The 27,881-nt window shown below is 45.9% G+C and overlaps 1 protein-coding gene across 3 annotated transcripts in view; it reads right to left on the bottom strand.

The window, feature by feature from the left end:
- Positions 1-27,881, bottom strand: part of LOC148501331 (uncharacterized) — a 276,950-nt gene that overhangs the window by 179,033 nt on the left and 70,036 nt on the right. For all 3 annotated transcript variants that reach the window (XM_088450639.1, XM_088450638.1, XM_088450640.1), the window contains exons 7-8: positions 26,413-26,558; positions 8,421-8,524 (exon numbers count right to left, since the gene is read on the bottom strand). In XM_088450639.1, coding sequence (XP_088306765.1) covers positions 8,421-8,524; positions 26,413-26,558 — 250 coding nt within the window. The remainder of the gene's footprint in view (positions 1-8,420; positions 8,525-26,412; positions 26,559-27,881) is intronic.

Here is a 27,881-nt window from a genome sequence, read left to right on the forward strand (position 1 = left end):
CCCACTTAAAGGTATAAACTACCTTGTCCATTGTATCGAATCCTGGTCAATAGCCCTAAACAATGGAGGGTAATTAGCCTTATGAAATTAGACATATGTTTTAGTGACCAGTTCTTAGTAATTTTATAGGATGCATGCATATGAACATTAGTTTCTCCCAAACACTGTCTGCCTCTATTTTGTTTTGCAGGACTCCCAACTGTCCAGATTTCCGAGGAACTGCCCCATCTGTGGGCCGCTATGTCCTGCGGGAAGGAGGAGGGATTGTGTCAAGCCCGGGTGTTTAATGGCTTCAGTAGTTGGGACACGGACCAGAGGGCTAAGGGTAGTGGGTGACAAGAAACAGGAAGGCAATATATATGCCCTCTTCATACATCTCTCCCAGGTGTTGGCGAGACCTACCCCAATGCGCGGAGTCTAGTGTACCTGATGGTCTTCACCACTGACCCCTCCAATCGCGATGTAGATTTTGCTGCACCAGTTGAACAGGTCGCGGCCCCTGGGGCAGGTACATGGAGAAAACACGGAGATAGATATGGGAGGACTATATAAGCACTGACAAGGCAGGAGAAATGGATACAATATATCCAGAAACCGATGAGCGGAGAAGGATACTTTGGAGACTTGATATGCTAATAGCAATGATAATCAGCACTTGATATGAGACACTGAATACTGATGGTAATCATTACTTGATATGAGATGTTGAAGAGCGATGGTAATCAGCACATGCTATGAGATGTTGAATAGTCATGGTAATCAGCACTTGATATGAGACACTGAATTGCGATGGTAACCAGTACTTGATATGAAATGCTGAAGTAGCGATGGTAACCAGTACTTGATATGAGATGTTGAATAGCTGTGATAACCAGCACTTGATATGAGACACTGAATAGCAATGGTAACCAGTACTTGATATGAGATTTTGAATAGCGGTGATCAGCACTTGATATGAGACACTGAATAGTGATGATAATCAGCACTTAATATGAGACACTGAATAGCGATGGTAACCGGTACTTGATTGAGATGTTGAATAGCGGTGGAAATCAACACTTGACATGAGATGCTGAGTAGCGGTGATAACCAGCATTTGATATGAGACGCTGAGTAGCGGTGATAACCAGCACTTGATATGAGACGCTGAATAGCGTTGGTAACAGCAGACATGAAGCGAGTACACTGGAAAGGAACACTGTGGAGCCTGGGACGAAAGGTAGAAAAAGCACAGTAGAAAACCACTATAGGAGCGAAGTTCCTGCTGCCGAAAGTGTCCTAATATACCCCTTGGTAGCTGGTCATTGGCCAGAAACAGCAGCTTACCAACTGCAGAACTACCACAGGAGAATACTGATCAGATGACACCAACCAACATGGCAGCACCCAGGACCGCAATGTGGCAAAAAGGACGCACACCAGAAGGCTCTAGCAGACCCCGGGCAGAATACTCAACCATTACTTGTCTCTACGGCTGACGTCCGGACGCTCAGGAGTCTGAAGACGCCATCGCAGATGTGCGTAACGGCCAATCCAGGCTGCATCCTGACAGTATGCCCCTCTTTTAGGGTGGACTCCGAACACCTAGATGGTTTATTGGGAAACTTCTTATGATATATAATGTATAAATAATATATATGAACCCCCCCCCAGAAAATCAAACCTCCCCGTAGCCCCCCACCCTGTATGACCTAACCCCAACCCAGGCACACTTGGATCCCCTAACTCTCAACCCGCCACTAACTACTCTAACAGCCCTGACCCCCCCCCAACCCAGCCCAATTAAAGGATTATAATTATATAAATGACAGGGGCAATAAACTAATGGCCCTAAACTAGGCCAGACTAGCCCCAGCTCTCCCGCAACATTAGAAATTTTAATACATTCCACCGGACAGATAGCAATAGATTACAAACCGAAATATACCCATATTACAAAGGGAAAAAATTGAATGAAGCATTCAACAGGATATATAAAATTACCAACAGATAAACATAATAATATATTGCAAAATACTAGTATTAGTCCAGTCACATCTCCTAAGCTGGGCAGAACTCAACTCTCCTATACTATACATAACTGGAACAATTCCCATATGAATCAGCATATATGTCACAGATATACAGATGTTGCAGCGCACATAAAATAAAAAAAATGTAAAGACTAAAACAGGATATACCATTCCATTGGAGAAGTGGCAATACAGATCTTAAATAAAACCAGGAGAAAAGTTGAATTAAACATACAACACCAGGATATATAGAATTTCCAGCAACTAAACATAGTAACATGCTTCAAAATAGTAGTATTAGTCTGGCCACAACTCTATCCCTTGAAAAGGTGAATTTGAAGTGACAGTCCCATCTCGGCACATATGAAGGGGAACAGAAGAGGCATATTGGGGTGGTAAACCCTGGTATCTCAGCACACACAATAGAGATAAAGGACAAATCATCTGGGGTACAACAGCAACTTCAGAACACCCAAAAATAGGATAGCAATTAGACTCAGATTTAATCACATCCATTGGAAGGAATACATTTTGGATGAAGTCAGTTGTAAAAGCTGTGATGACTGCAACTTCAGAAATTGGTTGTGTAGGTTGCTCATTCACATCACAGCATCTCTCAGGAGTAACACATAAAGGAAGAGTGTCCGCCTGTATATTGTCGAGCTGTGCAAGAAGCTTTTGAGTAGAGGCCCTGACAGCCTGAAGGATTTGTTGCATAGAGAGAGCCATATTTAGGGAGAAATGTCACAGAGCAGGAATTCCTTTACAGCAGGAGAAACAGGATGTGTACTGCAGAAATGAACACTCAGCGGCAAGGCGGTGGAGGGATAGTACACCACCAGAGCTCAAGACCAAGAGACGTACCCGGATAGGAGAGCTCAAAATGGCCGATATCACCAGCACTTCGTAAACTTCACCACCAGGTGCATCAGATGATAGATGGCCATCAGCCCTTACATATGTTGGGGCCAGAAGGAGAATCCCACGATGGGCAGCAGGAGGATGATATCCCAGCCAACAACACGAGGCCCACTAAAAGGGTAACAGCCTTACCAGGAGCAGCGTTCCAGAGGAGACTACAAAGTCGCAAAGGCAGATCAGGGAGAAGTCCAAAATGGCAGCGACCACTTCCAGCACAGCTCAAACAGGCAGTGTGAGGCAAAGCCTGCAGAGAACCGACAGCGGAGGTCCCGGAGCACCAGAGTCGCAGTCTGAGAGACCGGCAGGTAAGTATCAACCCGAACAGCAGCAGCAGAGACCTAGAGCAAGGACAGAGGCACTGGACCGCAGGCAGGATGGACAGGCCAACTTCAGCTCCGGGGAGATACAATGTAAATCGCCAGGACAGGAATCTAACACGGTGCACCAAAGGAGGCAGACGGTATTAACCAACTCTGGTAGCGTCCATAAAGCCAGAATATTTAACTGACAAGGATATTTTCAGGATATATGCGGGAGAGCTGGTAAAATGCTGCCTACACCAAGCTACTCCAGGCCACGCCCCCTCATCCTGATATTTTTAGTGGAAAGCCAAACTTTATCACCGGATTTTAGTAAAGGCACCGCTGTGCGTTTCCGGTCTGCAAATCACTTGTAATTGCTTGAGGTCTTTTTCAAAGAAATATGAACCTTCTTCCAGATATCAGAGTAGGATGTCAGAAGATTAGAGACTGCTGGTACCTCCAAAGGTGGCAAACTTTGAAATTCTGGTACTCTAGGATGTCTCCCAAAAACTGTGAAAAAAAGTGGTGGAATCGGTAGAAATGTGGTAACGGAAGTTGTGAGCAAATTCTGTCCACGACAGAAGATCTACCCAATCATTCTGAGAGGAGGATACAAACAGTCTGATGAAGGTTTCAAGTTCTTGATTTACTCGATCTGTTTGCCCGTTAGTCTATAGTTGATAAGATGAAGAGAACTTTAACTTGATGTGACAAGAAGAACAGAAAACCTCCCTATGAATGTCCAATGTCCTCTGTCAGACACAATTTTGGATGGGAGGCCATGCAACCAGAAGACTTCTTGAATGAAGATTTTGGCCAACTGAGGGGCAGATGGAAGTCCAACAAGTGGAACAAAGTGTTCCATCTTGGAAAAATGGTCATCCGCTACCCTGATGGTGTTGAAACCTTTAGACGCAGGCAGATCCGTAATAAAATTCATGGATAAGTGGGACCAGGGTCGGGTGGGAATAGGTAAAGGCCGAAAAAGTCCCTGTATTTTCCTCCGGGGCGTTTCATGTTGAGCACACTGGGCACAAGAAGCAATGAATTCCTTCATGTCAGAATACATTAATGGTCACCAAGTTGAACGTTGGAGAAGGTTAATGGTCTTGAGAACCTCCAAATGACCAGCAAACAAAGAGGTATGGGCCCAAGTTAATAGTTGTTTACGAAGATTGGGAGTAACAAAAAACTTCCCTGGAGGTGGAGAGTTAAGTTGATTCTGAGCAAAGACTGTAGGTTGTAGAATAGGTTGTGTTTTTGAATCCTTTTCATCCTCCTCGTGAGATAAAAATTAATGAGATAAGGCATCAGCTTTTTTATTAAGACTTCCAGGCCAGAACACAACCTTAAAATCAAAGCAGGAAAAAAAAGTGAACAGCGAGCTTGCCTAGGATTATGTTTTTTTGCTGTTTTCAAGTATAACAAATTTTTATGGTCCGAAACAATGGTAAATGGAAATTTGGCCCCCTCAAGAATGTGTCTCCACTCCTCTAAGGCCAATTTCATGGCCAGCAGCTCCTGATATCCGATAGTGTAATTCTTTTCTGCGGAAGAAAATTTTCTTTGAGAAGAAACCACAAGTATGACTTTGGCCGTCTGTGGTGAATTGAGAAAGAACCGCTCCAACACCAGCAGATGATGCATAAACTACAACTGTAAAAGGCTTTTCCAAATCGTGTTGTATTAATATGGGGGCAGAAGAAAAAGCCCCTTAAGAGCCTGAAGAGCCCTTATAGCGGAGGGAAGCCAAAGTGCAGGATTTGCCCCTTTTTTCGTGAGAGTAGTAATGGGAGAAACCACAGTCGAAAAATTAAAAATTAACCTCCAATAATAGTTGGAGAACCCCAAGAATTGTTTGATCCCTTTTAAAGTGGTTGGTTGAGGCCAATCCTGAATGGCACTTCATTTTCCAAGATCCATCTGCAGAGATTCACCGAATATGACCAAGAAAGGGCATCGAGGGCATTTTGAAGATACACTTGGAAGCTTTTCCATATAAGTGATGTTTTCTTGAGAGAGGACTTCTCTAACATGCTGACGATGTGTTTGTAAATCTCTGGAAAATATTCAAATGTCATCTTAGTATACTACAACGAAAGAGTAGAGGATGTCTCTAAAGATATCATTAACATACTCTTGCAAGACTGCTCGAGCGTTACACAAGCTGAATGGCATCACCAGATTTTCAAAGTGTCCATCTCTAGTGTTGAAGGCAGTTTTCCATTCGTCCCCTTCACATATGTGGATGAGGTTATATGCACCACGCATGTCAAGCTTAGTAAAAACAGAGGCTCCATGAACTTGATCTAATAACTCCAAGATGAGAGGAAGTAGGTAACTGTTCTTAAAAGTAATGTCGTTGAGACTTCTATAATCGATACAGGGCCTGAGACCACCATCTTTTTTTTCAACAAAAATTAAACCCGCACAAGCCGATGCCGAGGAAGGTCTAATAACCCTTTCTATAGGTTCTCCTGAATGCAATCAGACATGGCTGATGTCTCAGGTACTGAGAGAGGATATATGCGACCTTGTGGAAAAGTTTTCCAGGGATTAAATCTATGCCACAAACCCACTTGTGATGGGGCGGCAACTGGTTTGCAGCTTTCTCGCAAAAAACATCAGAAAAGTCCACATATGGTTCTGGAATAGGTGTTGAATTGGAGACAGATATCAGAGACTGGATAGGAGTTACTTTGGAAATACATTTATTTTGACAATGAGAACTCCATGCCAATATTTGCATAGAAGACCAATCTATAGTGCTGTTGTGAAGTTTTAACCAGGGTAACCCGAGAACAATATTATGGCTACAACTTGGTAGAATAAAAAATGCAATCAACTCCTGGTGTAGGGCACCAATTTGAAGACATACTGGAACAAACTTTGAAGAAATGATTCCGTTTTGGAGAGTACTTCCATCTACGCCCGAGAGGACTAAATTGTTTTGAAGAGAACTGACTGGAATTTTTAGTTTTTGGACGACAAAACTGGATAAAAAATTCCCTGCAGCATCAGAGCGAGAACATTTTCAGTGTGCGATCTCACTGCAAGCACAACTGGTAACAATGGATCTATTATTAACTGAGAGGATTTAGACGTTACCCCTTAATGAAATCCTCCTGGAATGATTAAGGTTTGGCGTTTCCCGACAACAGCGGGCAAGACTTCAGGAGGTGAACCAGGTTTAGCACAATACAAGCAGAGTTGTTTGAGCATACGATGACTCCGTTCAGTAGGAGTTAAACGAGCCTTGTTGACTTGCATGGGTTCGTCTTGTCGAGGAGAAGATGGATGTCGAACAGCAAAAACAAGAGATGGTAAAACGTGAGTCCGGACTACATGTCCCCGATTAACTTGCCTTTACTGATGTCTTAGGTCAATCTTAATACACAGAGACATGAGATCAGCAAGTGTTTCTGGCAAGTCCCGGGAAGCTAGGTCATCCTTCATTCTCTCTGAAAAACTGTACAAGAAAGCTGCCTTGATAGCTGTGTCATTGCATTGCAGTTCAGAAGCTATAGTCTGAAATTAAACTACATATTGAACTACTGAACGAGAACCCTGCCAGAGTTGCAGAAGATCTGAGGATGTAGAAATGGACCTTCCAAGTTCATCAAAAATTCACCGAAAGGCTTTAATTAAATTTTCATAAGTAGAGACCAATGGGTCAGCTCACTCCCACAGGGGTGAGACCCATTCCAAGGCTGTTCCAGACAGGAGAGAGATAACAACTGCAACCATGGACCTGAAGGTGGGAAAATTTTGGGGTAAACATTCGAAATGGATCTCGCATTGATTAATAAAACCCTTACAATTTTTGGGGTACCATCAAAATGATTGGGAGGAACTAATTGAAGGCAAGATTTAGATACAAAAAGGGACCACTGGAGGACTTGTGGATGCGTGTTGAGGGGGACCAGAAACGGATAGCACTGAAAAAATGGAAGAAAGTTGATTGGAGACTTCCTGGAGATGTCGTCTCATGTGTTGCTGAGCGGTCTCTTGTGCCTCCAAGCGAGAGAGAATATTCTGAAGGCCTCCGTCACCCTGAGACCCGGCGGCTTCCATTTGACCTGTACAAACTGTAAAGCCCCAGTGTTTAATGGCTTCAGTAGTTGGGACACGGACCGGAGAGTGAAAAGAAAGGGGAATGCAATATATGTATCCTCTTCATACTTCTCTCCCAGGTGTTGGTGAGACCTAGCCAAGGCGCGGAGTTTAGTTCACCTGATGGTCTTCACCATTGACCCCTCCAATCGGAATGTGGATTTTGCTGCACCAGGTGAACAGGTTATGGCCCCTGGGGCAGGTACCTGGAGAAAACACGGAGATAGATATGGGAGGACTATATAGAAGCACTGACAAGGCTGGAGAAATGGATACAATAGATCCAGAAACCGAGGAGCGGAGAAGGATACTTTGAAGATTTTATATGCTAATAGCAATGATAACCAACACTTGATATGAGACGCTGAGTAGTGGTGATAACCAGCACTTCATATGAGATGCCGAATAGCGATGGCAACAGCAGACACGAAGCGAGTACACTGGAAAGGAACACTGCGGAGCCTGGGACACAGACACAGTAGAAAACCACAATAGGAGCAAAGTTTTACAGGCAACTTCCTGCTACCAGAAGTACCCTAATATACCCCTTGGTAGCTGGTCATTGGCCAGAGACAGCAGCTGACCGACCGCAGAACTACCATAGGAGAATACTGATCAGATGACACTAATCAACATGGCAACACCCAGGACGCACACCAGAAGGCTCTAGCAAACCCCGGGCAGAATACTCAGCCACTACTTGTCTCTACGGCTGACGTCCAGACGCTTAGAAGCCCGAAGATGCCATCGCAGACGTGAGTAACGGTCGATCCAAGGCTGCATCCTGACAGATTGGAAGGTCTCCCTCTCTTTTACTGCTCTTCAAAGCCATTACAGAGAGGGACTGGGGGCAGCCCAACATCTTGGGAAGCGCTCGGCATGCCTCCAACGGGCATACTGCACGGACGCGGCAGATACTGCAAAGCCATGCCCCCATATTGCAAAACCACTCCCTCTTTTTGAATACACGCTGAAGGAGCACAAGGAGCGTCCCTTTCCCTACCACCCAAATGTTGGGATGTGGGGTGTTGGCAATGGATAATTTTTAATTTGAAGCAAAATTACAATTTACCGTATTCGTTTCAGAAAATATTGTATCAGTTAGAATTTCGTATCTGGCTTGAAGGCATTCTTCAGCTTTTTCTTTTTGGTTTTCATTTGTGTTGGGTGAAGAGTCTGTAGAAGTATAAAGAAAGTTATAGTAAATATAAATGCCGTACATAACTCAGAATGTAATTTAGCAGACTAATATTTTTTCTTACATATCTAGACATGGTCAATGATAATGATGTACATTCTATTAATGATCTATCCTGCATTACAGATGAGCCAACTTATTGTAGTTCTAGCCACAGATCTTTGCAGTATTTTAACTTAGCTGTTTCTTTAATTTTTTTCTGCGAACTAATGGGGTGATCTTAGCAGAATAGGCAAATCTTACCATTGCATTCCCTTGCTTATAGAGAAACATAATTACTTAGGAGAAGTAAAGAGACATTTGATGACTTGTAAAGCAAAAATACTGGAATATACACTAATACAATCCCCTATACAGATCCCATTGAGTATGAATTACGATAGGGACCAGAAATATTTAAAAGAAACCTCTAAAATCAAAATACTAAAATCTGTCTTTAAGATACAAGAGAAGTTCCCCAAAATTACAGTACAATGATGCAAAGGAACCAGCAGCTTGTACTTAGTCACACAGACCAGCTCCCTCCCAGGGAACAAAACACTGATCACTCTGTGCTTTATCAACTTGGTGTAGCTAAGGCCAGTTTGAGATGACATTAGTCGGCATTAGTAGACTACTAGTATGAGCTTCAATTTAGCATTTTCTCTGGAGAGGAATCTGCGCATATTGGGCCTGAAACAATGGAAGAGAGGATGCCGCACAGAACCAAATAGAAAACTCAATTAGTACATAAAGCAGAAAAAGAGAAAAAAAAAAAAAAGAAAAAAAATGCAAGTGCAAACTCTAACCATGCTAAATGGGGCAGTTCTGCTGGGTTGGCCTGGGGGGTCCCGTGCCCTGTTTTTGTTCCATAGGAGTGCTAGGGACCTGCCTGATAGAGGTCACCTGTATGCGGTGGGCAGGCCCATAATTATGGCCATTATTAAGAACCTCTTTGATGCAATTTAGCAGTATTATTATTATTAGGTTTAGCATGGTTAGAGTGTACACTTGCATTTTTTTTCTCTTTTCCTGCTTGCAGCACTACTAGTCTCAGCATGTAGCACCCCACATTGTGCTTAGAGGGCCTGATTCAGACTCGGACGCTAAGATGCGATCACTTGCTATAGGCGATTGTCGCCCGTCTGCGCATGCATCGCGTGTGCGCAAACCAGTCACTGCGATCAGGAATTGTGCGCTCGTAGCACAAAGACTGTGCGCTACTTTGAGTGACAGCGCCGTTTGTGGATGGTAACGGGAAGGTGCTTGTGAACGGGAGAGTGGTGTTGCGAACGCTGGTGTGTCTGGGCGTCAAAACTGAGTTTTATGGGTGTGCATAATTAGCATGGAAGCGTCATTGTACACGTCACTTGGTTGTATTACAGCCTGCAGTGATCGCAGTGCTTGCGGCTGGGTAGGGTCTACCTCAAGCGTTGCATTCTGCTTCGATGGCTTTCGATGGTTCTGAGAAATCATACACTTCCTGGAGATAACGTGCTAAATAAGAAAAGTGGGCATCTTTATACCGATATCATATCAATTACATCAAAGCCTTGTTTGACATCCAAACCTAAGGTTGCTTAGGCTGTCCACTGCAACTATCTGCATCAGAAGATGCAATCTCTGGCTACGGCACACCCCAAGAAATGGAGGCGACGCACCTCCGTTTTTACAAACAGGCCCTGTCCCGCCCTCTAACATCTGCAGCCTGTCAATCAGGATGCGGCTAACTGCACACTGTGACAGGAGACAGAGCGGCTCCAGGGTATGTGCACTAAATAAATAGCCATTTGCGACCAAATCACCACTGCGTCCAGGGCCAGAGTCAGGCCCAATGCCTGAACTCCTCGCCAGCAGTGCTGGGCTGCAAGAGAAGCACTGGATTAATAAATATGTCAGAAAAACACTCTAAATTGCTGCAAAAAAATATTTTCTACATATTCATGACCAGGAAGTTCCACCAGAAGTTTGTGACAATCCTCTACTGATGACAACCAGACGCCTTTGGCACATATTGCACCATAAGCTCAGCGTTAATGCTCACATATCGATCCTCCTTCCGTTTTTACGCAATTTAGATTTTCAGAAGGGGGTGGCCTATCCTTTTATGGTGTGGAGAGTGGAGGGTGTTCATAGTACTGTATAAGTCACCTGATTGATTTTGATGCAAGGCGACCCCTGACGTTACTCGAGGTAAGAGAAATTTTAAACTCTGTGGGCTTGTCCTTTAGCATATTTTCAGGAAAAAAATTACATAACTTCCGTGGTGCGGGCATTTTAAGCAGCTGATTGGCACAATCTGTTAGACCAACATCTTAACGGACCAATATTCTAGCGTAAGGCCATATCTATCCATTATAAATTCCTTAGCGAAGACTTAGATCATGCTTTGGTCAGTCAGGGAATACGCCAATGGCTGACACAATTCCCAACTCTCTCTATGAATGATTTAATACGCGGGTTGTTCAGATCACGCTCATTATTGACTGCTAGTACATATAACGAGCTTTATTTAAATTTTTTAAATGTATACCATAGGACTTATTTGTTCCCTTACTGGAGATATAGAATGGGTTTATCTGTCTCTTATACCTTCCCTATATGTACCAAGGAAGAGGCAGATCTTTATCACTGTCTTTTGGAATGTCCGTAGTCCATGGTTTCTGGAGGTGAGTTAGGTGAGATGCTGAAACGCATTTGGTCAACTATATGCCTTTCACCCCTGAATGGGCTGTCTTGTGTATTTTTCCTAGGGGACAGAGACTTACTCCAGGCAGCAGGAAATTGTTACTTGCTATAAGTGCTCTGGCAAAAAAGGCTATTTTACAAGAATGGATTCACCCAACTCCTGTTAAATTTAATTTCTCCTTATATACTTGAAAATTATCTTCCAAATGGACTGGGTGCAAACAATGTTCGATAAAGAGAAGAAGGCCTCTTCCTTTCTTGACACGTGGGAAAGTTTTATAGCCACTTTACCAATTTCGACACAATCCCAGGCCACCACTGTATGCGCCTGACCCAGTGATACGAAACTCAAATCTTTTGGGGGATCCTCCCATTACGTTGCCTAAGGGGTGAGTGCCAGACATCTCTTTACTTTGTTATTCATTGTATTCTCTATGTTGGTTTATATTTCACAAATATATATTTGCTTATATTCAGTGATAGTTTGGGTTTTACGACTGTTAATTCTATGTTACAGATATCCTCAGAAATATGTTAAGTATAACAGTATGGGCCGTATTCAATTTGAGGCGAAAAGTCAGTTTCTGCGATACATTTTTACCGATGACGTAATTTTTGCCTGTTTTGAGTTTCCAATGCAATGTAATAGGCAAAAAAGTTTCGCCTATGAATAGCAGGTGGAAAAAAGTGCAGAATTGCAGTTTTGGGGTACAACATTGCGGGAACCCCCGTGCAACCTTAAGACAGTCCCCTAAAGGTAAACTGCGTCAAAAAAAGTTTTTAAATAATCGGGACACCCCCAAAAAATTATGTTTACTTTTGGGGGTAAAAAAGAAAAAAGGGGGAACAAAGTGCCAAACGATCTAAATTAATTCAGGTCAAGTTCCCATGTGTGCGGCAGGTGTTTTCTTCATTGCGGGGACAAGCGGCAGGTGCAATTTTGCAGATTTTTTAAAATAACTTTATGGACTTAAAAAAATGCTTACCCCCATTTTCATGTACCCCAAATTTTATAGAATTTTTTTTGGGGGGAAAATAACTATTCCTAAGTGCTATTCTTTACCACTTCTTCATAGCAGCAAAATTGCACCTTGCGCAGCTAAAACAAACCCCGACTTCCTTCAGCAGGCAAAAATGGGGGTACCCATAGTGATCCCCCATGTCTGGACATCTTTAGGGGGGTCCCAGGCATATTTCCCGAACATTCACGTTTTTTTTCGTAAATGGGGTGAAAGGTCATTTAAAAAAAACAGGGATAATTTTTCAATTACCTATAGCAGGTGAAAAAAAGTGCAGATTTAGGGTTTAGGGGTGCAGGCCTAAAAAAAAAGCCTGCACCCTTGGGAATGCCCCCTTAAAATTAAATGTGCCAGAAAAAAAAAAATTAAATCGGGACACCCAAAAAAATTATTTTAAATTTTGGGGTGAAAAAAACAAAAGTGAAAATAAAATTCCAAACTAACGAAATTAATTCTGGTGGGGTCCCCAAGTATGTGGCAGGTGTTTTTTTCATTGCGCAGAGTAGCGACAGGTGTATTTTTGAAGAATTTTAAAAATTACCTTTAGGGACTTAAAAATATGCTTACCCCCATTTTCATGTACCCCAAATTTGATGGGACCACTTTAAAAAAAAAAAAAAAAAAACCTAAGTGCTCTTCTGCATCACTTCTTCAATGTCGGGAAAAATAACCACCTGCCGCATCTATTTAAAAAGCCAACTTTCTTCTGCAGGCCAAAACGGGGGGTACCCATAGTGATCCCCGAGGTCTGGACATCTTTAGGGGGGTCCTACAATAATTTCCCGAAAATTCCCATATTTTTTCGCCGATCCAAATTTCGCCTGTTCCTGATTTCGCCTACTTTGTAATTGAATACGGGAAATAGCGGGCACGCGTGCGATACTTTTCCACCTGGAAAACAGGCAAAGGAGGCGAAAACTCCAGCAGGCGAAAAGTCTGGACGTTTCGCCTCAAATTGAATACGGGCCTATGTCGCTTATTTTTCGGTGTAAGAGAATTTGTTATGCTGTACCCATTTATTTATATATTGCAGATGTGTTTACAGTGCTTTGCTTCTTTAAATAAAAAATATAAAAAAATATATATATTATTATTTATTTAAATTCAATAGAATTCTGAAAAAAATAAATAAGTCTATATTCAATAGCAATCACTTTCCTTATCAATACACCAACAATTAATTAGATTTATTAACAATTTTTTCTGAACATAAATAATTGGAGCAATTATATATTTATTGAACAGGAACGTTATTTTTACTTGTAGTGTAGGATTAAATATAGTTATTGTTTGACATTAAATATACATACACAAATAAAATATTCATCTCCAACAAGGATCTATAGGCTATTGGATGCTTTGGTCCTAAAGGAATTAGTTTATCACCATGCTATAACCCTATAATAAACCGCAGTTGGAGACTGCTCGTGGCTGCTGATCGCGCCCCCCCCTGGCTTTGCGCTGGGCTGAGGGGGCTCAGAGCGCCCCCTCTCCCCAGCGCGCAGCGCCGCACAAATCTTTTTTTTTTTTTCGCAAGGGGGCGTGGCCACGCCTCCCGCGATTAGGCCATGCCCCCTATTACCAGGGCCCGCCACGGCTCTTGGCAGGCCTGCCGACTGTCACTGTGTCTGTTGGCATTTACGGCCGCGTGATGCATCACACACACACAGTCAGGTGCATAAATATTGGGACATTGAAGAATTTTCATATTTTGTCCTCTATTCACCACCACAATGGCTTTGAAATGAAACAAACAAGATGTGCTTTAACTGCAGACTTTCAGATTTAATTTGAGGGTAATTACATCCAAATCAGGTGAACGGTGTAGGAATTACAATGGTTTCTATATGTGCCTCCCACTTTTTAAGGGGCCAAAAGTAATGGGACAAACTAAACAATCCTAAATCTAACTTTCACTTTTTAATACTTTGTTGCAAATCCTTTGCAGGCAATTACAGCCTGAAGTCTGGAACGCATAGACATCACCAGACGCTGGGTTACATCCCTGGTGATGCTCTGCCAGGCCTCTACTGCAAATGTCTTCAGTTCCTGCTTGTTCTAGGGGCATTTTCCCTTCAGTTTTGTCTTCATCAAGTGAAATGCATGCTCAATCGAATTCAGGTCAGGGGATTGACTTGGCCATTGCATAGCATTCCACTTTTTAGCCTTAAGAAACTCTTTGGTTGCTTTTGCAGAATGCTTCGGGTCATTGTCCATCTGCACTTTGAAGCGTCATCCAATGAGTTCTGAAGCATTTGACTGAATATGAGCATATAATATTGCCCGAAACACTTCAGAATTCATACTGCTGCTTTTTTCAGCAGTCACATCATCAATAAATACAAGGGAACCAGTTCCATTGGCAGCCATACATGCCCACGCCATGACACTACCACCACCATGCTTCACTGATGAGGTGGTATGTTTTGGATCATGAGCAGTTCCTTTCCTTCTCCATACTCTTCTCTTCCCATCACTCTGGTACAAGTTGATCTTTGTCTCATCTGTCCATAGGATGTTGTTCTAGAACTGTAATGGCTTTTTTAGATGTTGTTTGGCAAACTCTATTCAGGTCTTCCTGTTTTTGTGGCTCACCAATGGTTTACATCTTGTGGTGAACCCTCTATATTCACTCTTGGGAAGTCTTCTCTTGATTGTTGACTTTGACACATATACACCTACCTCCTGGAGAGTGTTCTTGATTTGGCCAACTGTTGTGAAGGGGTTTTTCTTCACCAGGGCAATAAGTCTTCTGTCATCTACCACAGTTGTTTTCCGTGGTCTTCCGGGTCTTTTGGTGTTGCTGAGCTCTCCGGTGCGTTCTTTCTTTTTAAGAATGTTCCAAACAGTTCATTTGGCCACACCTAATGTTTTTGTTATCTCTCTGATGGGTTTGTTTTGATTTTTCAGCCTAATGATGGCTTGCTTCACTGATAGTGACAGCTCTTTGGATCTCATAATGAGAGTCGACAGCAACTGATTCCAAATGCAAATGTCACACCTAGAATCAACTCCAGACCTTTTACCTGCTTAATTGATAATGAAATAACAAGGGAATAGCCCACACCTGTCCATGAAATAGCTTTTGTGTTGATAGTCCCATTACTTTTGGCCCCTTAAAAAGTGGGAGGCACATATAGAAACCATTGTAATTCCTACACCGTTCACCTGATTTGGATGTAATTACCCTCAAATTAAATCTGAAAGTCTGCAGTTAAAGCACATCTTGTTTGTTTCATTTCAAAGCCATTGTGATGGTGAATTGAGGCCAAAATATGAAAATTCTGTCAATGTCCCAATATTTATGCACCTGACTGTATACTCCAGTAAGCGGCGGCAGCTGCCTCCTACTGGTTACTTTATGTCCTACAAGGCTATGGAAGGACCAAAGATAGTGACAAACCAGGCTGTGAGACGGCTGTACATAGGCGGCTGTATCACAGTGGAGAGACTGGATGGATACTGTTTGAGCTGTGCTGCAGGCTGTGCTCAATGCTCAGTGACAGCCTCAAGCAGGAGGGGGCCCGGCCAGCAGTTATCGATTATAAATATATTAGTAACACCACCACACTACAGCTTGCGGCCGAGTCAATCAGAAAGCCCCTCCTTGCAGAATTAAGCTCGGGCGGTCGGCAGTCAGACTGTGTCACGGTTAGTCACTTCTGCCTGCCCCAAGCCATTGTGTGACACTGTAATGCAGCAGTGTCAGTGTTAATCCCCGGGCCAGATCTTCCCCCTCCCTCCCCTGGTAGAGCTCCTTCCAGGAGGGGATGATGCTGGCGCTGCATAGCCTACCCTGCATGTCAGCACAGCCTGTGCACTCCCCATGCGTGCTGCCTGCACTGCAGATTACAGGGAACAGCAGCAGAGTCTCTCCTTCCCGGGGCAGCACATTCTGCAGATCTTTCACGTTCTAACTTCCACTTGTATACAAAGCCTCCACACGGTAGGATGTGCACACAGGAGCACATAGTTTATCATATTAGACAGGTGATGGGAGGCAGAGCTCAGCAAGGAACACCCACGAGTAACAGATGGCGGCACACTGGGTTTATATGTTTTTGTGCAGGGAATGGCTTTATTACTAGCCCGGAGGCGACCATCCAGTCAGTGCTGCCTGGCAGGGAAGAGGTTACAGGCAGTGGCGTAACTATGGAGGGTGCAGGGGGTGCGGTTGCTATGGGGCCCGGCCGCTTAAGGGGCCTGCCGGCCCAGTGATCGCACCCCCTGCACCCTCCATATGCTGGGCGCCCGCTGAGATTGTGTTAACAGCGGACGCCCGGCTCCTACTAAAACCCCCGGCGGAAGCCGGAGGACGGAGCTCACTCCGTCTTCCGGGTCCCACAGTGCACTATGGGAGTGACGTCATGACGTCACTCCCATAGTGCCGAGGAGCAGGCGCCGGGGCAGATGGCGGCTTCACAGGAGCGGGGATAAAGGTAAGTGTTTTTGTTTTTGTGTGTGTGTGCGCGCGCGGTAGAAGGGGGGGGTGCAACTACTGGGATCTCACCACTGGGGGCAGCTACAGGGGGCTCACTACTGGGGGCAGTTACAGGGATCTCACTACTGGGGGCATTACAGGGGGCTCACTACTGGGGGCAGCTACAGGGGGCTCACTACTGGGGGCAACTACAGGGGGCTCACTACTGGGGGCACTGCATAAGGGGCACCATTACAGTGGGCATTGCATAAGGGGCACCATTACAGTGGGCATTTAATGTTTTAGGGGAACTACTGTGGTTATTGTGTAAGACCTAAGTTAGGGGGGCCCCTTAAAAATGTTGCTATGGGGCCCAAAAAGTTCTAGTTACGCCCCTGGTTACAGGAAAGCTGATCATGCACAATTGTGTGTTCTGCCAATCCTGTGCTCAGGACAGGATGATTGATTAAGGGGGTGATCCGAGCCTGTGACACTTTGTTTAAACCCTGACCATTGCACAGCCCACACAAGGCACCTTTCTCTGCATCAACTGTTTTAATATAATCACAGATTCCTTATTAGCCATAATGTCTTACAACAGTATGTCCCTGCTTTCAGAGTACAATATATCACCTGGCCAACCCAGCACTGCTCAGCTAAAGATCTTATTGGTTCATATTATGGCTCAAATATGTTGTTGCTCTCTACCTGTCAGGGCCCAGACACTCTCCTAATCCACCTCAAAAATCATACTACAGATGGATTCCGTTCCGACCAGGAACCGGTTATTAAGGAGGGCTGGCGCAAGTTACTTTATGTAAGCATGGGACTGCTGGCTTTTTGAACATTTTGGACCTGATTCAGCAGAGGACGCTAATGGGACCGCAGCTGCGATTTCACACAGAACGCAGCTGCGAAAATATGCTAATATCTGCCAAAGCTCCGCCGGCATAAAGACACCCACTGCTGCTTTCTCGTATCTGTCCAATATCGCTCTTCTGCATAAATATCGGTACCATCGATGCACATCAGCCAGTCACACAGCCATTACAACAAGTCTGACCAGCCGCATACACTGCAAGTCTCATGCTGCAAGTCTCATGAGCTCTCATGCCGCGTATGTAATCGCAATAGCAAATTTATGCACGCCCATGAAACGGCATTCAAACGGACAGACACACCAGCGTTTTTCCATCACCACCCCTAAACGCTGACAGCATGTCACTCATTTTGCGATGGATTCATCTGTGTGTCTGTTATTGCAATATGATTGCTGTGCGTACGCAGTGCGGATTATACGCATTTGCGATTTCAAATAATTGCTCGATCTGTGTCCGTAATCGCCATTGCATCCGCTGCAGAATCAGGCCCTGTGTGTGTGTGTGTGTATATATATATATATATATATATAGTGTTCCCTCAAGCTCTGGCGGCAGGCAGGGCGCCGGAGCTAGAGAGGGCATGCCCGTGCGCGCGCCGAAGGCGTGCGCGCGGCCGAGAAGGGGGCGTGGTCATCGGGAAAGGGGGCGTGTCTATAAGACTCGTCCCCTTTTCGTCACTCTTGGGGGCGTGCCCGGCACTTACGGACACGACGGGCAGCCCCCAAGCCCTGCAGACAGGGAGAATAGATGTCGGGCGCATGCGCCCGGCGTCTATTCTCCGGCGGTGACCGGGTCACCGCATGTTTCTCCACCCGCGGGACGCTGCGTCCCGCGGGTGAGAACGGCTCCCGCAGGCTGTTAGGGCAGGGCGCTTTTTGCCCTCCTCCTGGAGGGCAGGGTGCTTTTTGCCCTCCAGAAGGAGGGCAGGGCGCCGCGCCCCGCTAAAACAGCCTAGCGGGAACGCTATATATATATTGTGATAGGATCACTGGTAAAGTGGTCTGTGGCAGGTACATTTGTCCCAGATTCCTGTCTTTTGTGTTTTAAACCCCCAGGAGAAAGTCTGCAGTGTAGCAGGCTTGAGTTTCGGCTTTTTGAAAAGGGAGGGCTCCACCCACGGCCACTCCAGGTTTTGGTTCTCTTAGCCTGGTAACAGGCTTGATTGGGTTCCCACCTGAGAGTGGCCAATATAAGCCTAGTGTGTTGAGGGCTGATTGTCTCACCTGGGAGAGCAGGCAGGGAGTCTGCTCAGAGACACTTGGAAACCTAACCGTGAGTGTTGTGCTGTGCTTTTGTTGCTGGCGAGGGCATTAGGCCCTGCAAGGTTCTGGTAGTGAGGGAACTACCTGTGAAGTTAGTGCCCCGACAGGGCTAGGATTTATATTTATGTTTTCTTTATGTTTCTGACATTGTACAATAAAGACTGGCGCCGACCAGCTTGTACTTGCTTCCAGTCTGGTGTGCTGCTTCCCTGCTGCTGTGTGTGTGTGTAAGGAAGTAGTCCCCTACCCAGGAGAGCGACCTCCTAATCTGACTGTGTCACAATATGGTGGAGAATGCGGGCACCCACACACACTGAAGTTGCAGCAAGAGGAAAACTTTCCGTTTAAAACTTAAAGGGACAGACACCCAATTTGTGAGTGTGGAAATAACGCTGTGTCCTTGGAGTCCCATAGAGGAGGCGTCAGCCAATGCTTAGAGAGGCAAGGTTCAGCTTCCAACCTACACCCCAGGACAAAATGGAGGACATTATTAAAGCCTTGCTCCAAGCTACAGCAGCTCAGCAGGAGACAAACAAACTTCAGCAGGAATCTACCAGGGCTCAGCAGGAAGCTACAGCAGCTCAGCAGGAATCTACCAGGGCTCAACAGGAATCCACCAGGGTGCAACTGTTGGCCTTGGAGACAGCCCAGAGGCAACAACAGGTCGCCATCGAGGAAACCCGTCAGGCCTTAGCGGAAAACAGCCAGGCCATAAGAGGTGGTACAGCACCTGGTCGCCCGGCCCAGAGATGTTACTACTGGTCCTCCCACCACCACTCACTCCGTACGAGCCAGTCACTTCCTCCAAAAGATGACTTCGGGCGATGATGTGGAGGCCTATCTCGCCGCATTTGAAAGAACGGCCGAAAGGGAGAGTTGGCCCAAGGAGCAGTGGGCAAGTCTGGTGGCACCTTTTTTGTCTGGGGAGCCACAAAAAGCATATTTCGACTTATGCCTGGCTGATGCCAAGGACTATAAAAAACAGGAGATCCTAACTCGCTTGGGAGTCACCACCTTTGTTCGTGCCCAACGGGTCCACCGCTGGGAGTTCCATAAGGACAAGCCTCCACATTCACAGATGCATGACCTCGTCCATCTGTCCTCAAAATGGCTACAGCCCGAGACGCTGACGGGACCACAGATCGTGGAAAGGGTCGTGATGGACCGGTACCTGCGATCATTACCTGTGACTCTGCGCAAGTGGGTGAGCCATGCAGACCCTAAGTCCGCGGACCAGTTGGTCGAGCTGGTGGAGAGGTACGTGGCGGCTGAGGAGCTGATGAGTATGCCCCACCGAGCCCCGATGGCGCACCGGCGAACTCCCACAGACACTGGTAAGACTGTTCCAGGGGAGAAGGGTGCTGGGCGGTGGAATGTACCTAAGACTGAGGGTGTAGAACCTGGAGACAGGCCGGGAAGGTTCTTGCCTCGTAAACGACTAGACATTAATATGACTCAGTGTTTCCGATGTGGTGGCTTCGGCCATATTGCCGCTAATTGTGCACTTACAACTGAACCTATGCAATGTGATACTGCTCATGTCTACCGCAGGGGGTCTTTCTTTGCACAGATAGCCTGTACGGCTGACCGGCAGGCTGAGACTGATAAGCACATGTGTGTACTCACTGTAGATAGCAACCGAGTAGAGGCACTGTTAGACTCTGGTAGCTTGGTGACACTTATAAAAGCTGAGCTGGTGAACCCCTTGAGGCATACAGGGAAAACTGTTGGTGTGACCTGCATACATGGGGATACTCGATATTATGTTACGGCCGAGGTGAACATCGAGACACCATGTGGCTCTGCTACAGTTTCTGTGGGTTTGGTGCATGGTCTGGTGTACGATGCAATATTGGGGAGAGACTTTGCTCACTTCTGGAAGTTGTGGGAAAGCCGTTTTGTTCCAGAGGTGAACAACCCCGATCCATTTGAGAAGGTTGTCGATGTAGTGGAGGAGGGAGTTTCTTCTGAGTCAGAGTTATTCCCTTTTTCTACTATGGTTGGCGAACTAGAGAATGCAGAACGTGACGGTGGCCCGCCAACTGATGTGCCTCCCATTGAGGTGGGAAGTGTTGTTGGGCCAGGTGATCATCTGCCTGATTTAGAGGTCAGAAAAGAGGTCTTTGCCGTCGAGCAGTTGAATGACCCTACTTTGGTAAAAGCCAGGGAGAATGTAAAAGTAGTTGATGGTAAACCCGTAGACCCTGATAGTCCTTTGTCCTATCCCCACATGGCAATGTGTCAGGATTTGTTATATCAGGTGACTAAGAAGGGGGAAGATGTTGTGGAACAACTAATAGTTCCCAAAGCCTACAGAAGAACAGTGTTGGATCTGGCCCATGGTCATATAACGGCAGGCCATCTAGGGGTAGAGAAAACCACTGAGCGAATAATGCAGAGGTTTTTCTGGCCCGGGCTTCATAAAGAGGTGTCTGACTTTTGCGCATCCTGCCCTGAGTGTCAGTATCATGCTCCCAGGCCACATTTTAAGGGTCCACTAGTTCCATTGCCTATCATAGAGGTGCCGTTTGAAAGAATAGCGATGGATTTGGTTGGACCCTTAATGAAGTCTGCCAGGGGACACCAGTATATTCTGGTCATAATGGATTACGCTACCAGGTACCCGGAAGCGATCCCATTGCGCAATACGTCAACCAAGACCATTGCCAGAGAGCTAGTTCATGTCTTTAGCAGGCTGGGTATACCTAAGGTGATACTAACTGACCAGGGTACACCGTTTATGTCTAAAGTCATGAAAGAGTTATGCCGCCTGTTCAAAATCGAACAGTTAAGAACTTCGGTTTATCACCCCCAAACCGATGGGCTGGTCGAGAGGTTTAACAAGACGTTAAAACACATGCTTAGGAAAGTAGTCGACAAGGATGGTAGGGATTGGGACTACTTATTGCCGTATTTATTGTTGGCCATAAGAGAAGTTCCCCAGTCCTCCACCGGGTTTTCACCCTTCGACTTGTTGTATGGGAGACACCCAAGGGGGTTACTAGACATTGCCAAAGAGACATGGGAGGGGCAGTCTAGTCCTTACAAAACAGTGATTGAGTATGTTTCTCAAATGCAGGAGAGAATTGCTGCAGTAGTGCCGATAGTGAGAGAGCACCTGGAACAGGCTCAACAGGCACAGCAGAGGGTATACAACCGCAATGCTCGGTTACGCAGCTTTGCTCCTGGGGACAGAGTGTTAGTATTGGTTCCCACTGTGGAAAATAAACTTTTGGCTAAATGGCAAGGGCCCTTTGAAATCTTAGAAAGAGTGGGGCAGGTTAATTACAAAGTTTACCAGCCGGGGAAAAGAAAGCCGGAACAGATATACCATATAAATCTGTTAAAGCCCTGGAAAGATAGAACGGTACTGTCGGCCGTCCGAGACCCTCCAGTAAGTCCAGGGCCCTTAGTTCCCGAAGTGACAGTGGCAAAAACCCTGTCGGCAATTCAACAACAAGAGGTCAAGGAGTTTCTGATTAGAAATAGGGTGCTGTTCTCTGACGTACCTGGGAAAACCTCGGTGATTAAACATGACATCATCACTGACACAGGGGTTAAAGTTAATCTAAAGCCCTATAGGTTACCAGAAGCACAAAGAGAATCGGTGTCGAAAGAAATTAAAAATATGCTAGAGTTAGGGGTTATTGAAGAATCACATAGTGAATGGTCAAGTCCCATTGTGTTGATTCCAAAGCCCGACGGGAGTGTGCGTTTCTGCAATGACTTCCGAAAGTTGAACAGTGTTTCAAAATTCGATGCCTACCCGATGCCAAGAGTGGATGAACTGATTGAGAGACTAGGGACGGCAAGGTATTTAACCACTCTTGACCTAACCAAAGGGTATTGGCAAGTACCGTTAACGGAGAGCGCCAAACAAAAGACAGCTTTTTCAGCGCCAGAGGGCTTGTTTCAGTACAAGATGTTGCCCTTCGGGCTACATGGGGCACCTGCTACCTTCCAAAGAATGATGGACAGGATTCTAAGGCCCCATAGACGGTATGCGGCTGCTTATCTGGATGACGTGGTCATTCATAGTCCTGATTGGCAGTCTCACTTACCCAGGGTACAAGCAGTGTTGGACTCCATCTATAAGGCAGGTTTGACAGCCAACCCAAAAAAGTGTTGTCTAGGCATGGAGGAAGTAAAATATCTGGGATACACCATTGGCAGAGGCCTGATAAAGCCTCAGCTCAATAAAGTTGATGCCATACAAAACTGGCCACAGCCTGTGAATAAGAAGCAGGTGAGAGCCTTCTTGGGAATTACGGGGTACTACAGGAGGTTTATACCCAACTTTGTCACCATGGCAGTCCCACTGACTGACCTGACCAAAGGCAAACAAAAAGTCATGGTAGAATGGAGTCCTGAGGCAGAGAAAGCTTTTCAGGAGTTGAAAGTAGCGTTGTGTTCCCAACCAGTCCTGATGACTCCTAATTTTGAAAGGGAATTCATAGTACAAACTGATGCATCAGAAGTAGGTATAGGAGCGGTCCTCTCCCAGAACAAGGAGGGTGAGGAACACCCTATTTTCTATCTTAGCAGAAAGTTTCTATCTTAGCAGAAAGTTACATGAGAGAAACTATGCCACAGTGGAGAAGGAGGCGTTGGCCATAAAGTGGGCGTTAGAGGCTCTCAGGTACTACTTGGTCGGAAGAAAGTTCAAATTGATCACTGACCATGCCCCTCTGAAGTGGATGTCTGAAAATAAGGACAGTAATGCGAGAATTACAAGATGGTTCTTGGCGCTACAAACTTTTAAATTTTCAGTGGAACACAGGCCAGGAAGCCAGCTGGCCAATGCTGACGTGTTGTCACGCGTTCATTGTTTGGGGGCTTCAGTTGTTCCGCCCCACAGGTCGAAACAAAGGGGGGGATATGTGATAGGATCACTGGTAAAGTGGTCTGTGACAGGTACATTTGTCCCAGATTCCTGTCTTTTGTGTTTTAAACCCCCAGGAGAAGTCTGCAGTGTAGCAGGCTTGAGTTTCGGCTTTTTGAAAAGCCGGTTTGGGACCTGGGGGTTGTGGGTGAGAGGAGAGGGAGGGCTCCACCCACGGCCACTCCAGGTTTTGGTTCTCTTAGCCTGGTAACAGGCTTGATTGGGTTCCCACCTGAGAGTGGCCAATATAAGCCTAGTGTGTTGAGGGCTGATTGTCTCACCTGGGAGAGCAGGCAGGGAGTCTGCTCAGAGACACTTGGAAACCTAACCGTGAGTGTTGTGCTGTGCTTTTGTTGCTGGCGAGGGCATTAGGCCCTGCCAGGTTCTGGTAGTGAGGGAACTACCTGTGAAGTTAGTGCCCCGACAGGGCTAGGATTTATATTTATGTTTTCTTTATGTTTCTGACATTGTACAATAAAGACTGGCGCCGACCAGCTTGTACTTGCTTCCAGACTGGTGTGCTGCTTCCCTGCTGCTGTGTGTGTGTGTGTAAGGAAGGAGTCCCTACACCCAGGAGAGGGACCTCCTAATCTGACTGTGTCACAATATATATATATATATATATATATATATATATATAGTGTGTGTGTGTGTGTGTGTGTGTGTGTGTGTTTATGTATATATATACTCCATAGACAAAAAACCTTACGGTTTCACATGAGGCTGCTTAGACATGATCTGAGAGTTGACAAAACCTACTGAATTTGTGCTACGCAAACTTCAAAAAGCAATGAAATTACTATCATAAGGCTGACTCCTTAATGGACGTGTTCCTTGCGTAATACAGATAAGGTATGCCATGACACCATGTGGTTAACTGCAGATTCAGCACTCTCACAGAGTGAGATTGCTGTCACTCACAAAATGGAGTTGCTGCTAATTCACAGAATTGTGTGCTCATTGGAATACACACATGCAGTCTATGCAACTGAGGTCTGAGCAGTTATGTGGCAAACACATCCCACTCAGTGCCCACAATCTTTCCATTCAGTCACCACAAAAATGTATTGGGGGGGTTCCCAGCTCCCCTGGGATCCCCAGCCTGGGCTGACTAGTGGTCAGGGGTGATGCTTCGGCTGGGGATCCCCTGGCTGTGGCATCACCCCCCTGCTAGAAAGAGTCCGGTGCTGGTTCTGGTAAATACAGGGGGACCCTATGCATTTTTACCCCCTATATTTCCAGAACCAGGGCCGGCTCAGAGCCCAGTGCTGGTTGCGCTGAAAACGGGGGACCCCTACATAATTTTTCGCCTGTATTTTGGCAACCAGGAATTGTTCTGAAAAGCCTGATGCTGGTTGTGCTTCATACGGGGGACCCCTACATCATTTGTCCCCTGTATTTAGCACAACCAGTACTGGCTTTCCAAAGCCCGATGCTGGTTGTTGTTTTTGGGGATAGGGCCATGCCATTTTTTTTTCTTTTACACAGGTTTTTTTTTATCTAAACACAGAAGCACAGACGGGTCTCACTGACCCATCCCTGCTTCTGTGTTTGTTTTCTTTAAATAGAGATGCAGGTATTACGGATATTCCAGATCTGAGCCTGCACCTGTGTGCTGCTACCTACCCCAAATCCTAACGCCTGCTACACCGCCACCCGCACTGCCACCACTAACACCCACTACGTCCCAGTTCCCGGCTGCAGCTAACACCCGCTAACCCGTACCCCCTATCCCCCGCATCCGGGCCGCAGCAAACGCTGCCTTCCCCCTGGCCCCCGCTACCGCCCACAAAAGGCAGCCATCATGCTGCACTACCAGATCTGAGCCTGCATTCTGTGTGCTACTACCTCCCCCAGGTCCTAGCGCTTGCCACACTGCTGTCCGCACTGCCGCCGCTAAAGCACGCTACTGTCCCCGGGTTCTGGCCGCAGCTAATGTATCAGAGTTCAGCCGGGGATCGCCCGTCCCTTAACGTCCCAGTGGCTTCCTCTAACTTCCCGGGCAGTCGGGCGGCTGGTACGGTGATGTGGGAGGAGCTGAGCATTCACCCTGTTGCTGCTGTGTCGGGTGGTCCGGTGAGCGGGGATCGCAGTTTCCGTCATGGGCACCCCCATGACACTTTCTCTATGACAGTACTTCCACTCCTGTGTGGTCTGGCTGGTCAGCTGACGCTGTGGACCTATCAGCAGGCTTCCAGGGGTATATATCCGGCTCCTGTGCTCCAGGTAGTTGCCTGAACAACCATTGTCGCTGCTAGTGTAACACATTTTTTAGGAATGAGACATCCTGCCCTAAATATTTTTTCAACTACTGTATATTGGTAGTGGATTAAATTCATTATGAGCTTAGCTCGGGATTTACATTTTTAAAGCTCTTTCAATGCAATTATTGGTGGCCTTCTCATCGAAAAGACATCATCCAATTTCTGTCAGCTTGTTCTAAATGTGCTCAACAAAACGTTCCCTGTCAAGCTCCCTGTGGTCCTCCTTCTGCAGGGCACATATTTTACCACATTTCAATGGATAATAATTAATATTTATCTGTTGAATTAAATATATTTGAAAACAATAAATACATAGATTAAATTAGGCATGTGCAAACTTCCAGTTAATTCATAAATATTTTTTTAAGACTCAAAACTTAATTGATTTAAATACAGGGATTTACATTATGCCTATAATACATTTAGATCCCACTGCAATTATTTAAGCAATTAACAACAAATAAAACGTACCGTCTTCTTCCATTGTGATCAGCTCGAATAATTGTTCTTTAAGTTCTTCATCACTAAAATAGTCCACTTTCATTTGATAGAGAGTTCCGTATCTCAAATGTATGATACATTTTGTTGTAGATTCATAGTTTCCTGTAATTTCTTTCCTGTTAAATATTGAAACAAACAAACATTCTGCCAAATATATCCATCAGTCATGTAAGTTTTAACTTAACATTTTAAATCACAGCAGGAAAAATTTAGTAACAGAAGAGCTAAGAAGAGCTAATCTAGCGTTCCCGCTAGGCTATTTCAGCGGGGCGGAAAGCACCCTGCCCTCCAGCGTGGCGTCCAGCTGAAACAGCCTCCGGGTTCTGTCTCCACCCACGGGCTGCAGTGCCCCCCAGGTGGGGAAAACGGCGGTGCAGTGGTCACCGCCGGTGAATGAATGCCGGGCGCATGTGCCCAGCATCCATTTACAGTGACCACGGCGCTTGGGGGCTGCCTGGCATATCCGTAAGTGCCGGGCACGCCCCCCAAGAGTGACGAAAAGGGGACGCGTCATAAAGACATGCCCCCTTTTCATTGTCCATACCCCCTTTTCAGGTGCAGAAGTGCCTTTGCTCTAGGTCCGGCGCCCTGCCTGTCGCCGGACCTAGAGTGAACACTATAATCAAGATTTACATAAAACATTACATTCAACTTTGCATGCATTTTACATATGTGCAGTACTAAGTGCCCTATATAAGAACGAACCTTATAACGAGCTGTACATTTTGTTTAGTACTGTAGTGATACTAACTAGAGATGAGTGGTTTTGTTTTCCCGATAATTAAACACACCCGAACTGAGGCATGCCTCAGTTACCGCAGCTAAATCCGGAGTTAGGTTGGTGGCAAAAAAAAATTATTATTAATGCCCCCCACCCAGTCCCCACAATGACTCACGCTCCCCTCTGGTCGGGCGGGCGGAGTGGCTTGTGGCGGGCTGGAGAAGGATGGGTGGGTTGGTGGGCTTCAATGGCGGGTGTGGGTGGTCCACCAGCGGCGCGGCTGGCATCGGGATGTGTAGCGTGACCTCGAACATCACGTCACACTGCGCACAGCTGCTCTCCTGCACAGCCGGGGGCAGGGTGAGCCAGGAAGCACCTGAGCCGTCTGCAAAAGGTGCTTAATGCTACTCAGCATTAAAAAAAATAATTGGATGGCTAATCCCGAAATCCAGAGATTGGATGCTCCAATCCCGGGATTCAATCCCAGCCAATTTTAGGCCAAAATCCCGGGATCCCGCCGACCTTGGGATTAGCCTCCCTTCTTGCATTTTTTGGATTGCACATAAATCTTCCCCCCACCATGTCTACTTCCCTATTCCACCCAGAAACAGAAAATCATTCGTGGAGTTCCCTCTATTCTCCAATAACCAGCACCAAGCTGAACCGACCAGGGGGCTGGTGCTATAATAGGGAGATACAGAGCATTGAGTCCCTTTGC

The sequence above is a fragment of the Taudactylus pleione genome, unplaced genomic scaffold, assembly GCF_031769625.1.
Source record: "Taudactylus pleione unplaced genomic scaffold, aTauple2 ptg000520l, whole genome shotgun sequence".
NCBI classification, from domain to species: domain Eukaryota; kingdom Metazoa; phylum Chordata; class Amphibia; order Anura; family Myobatrachidae; genus Taudactylus; species Taudactylus pleione.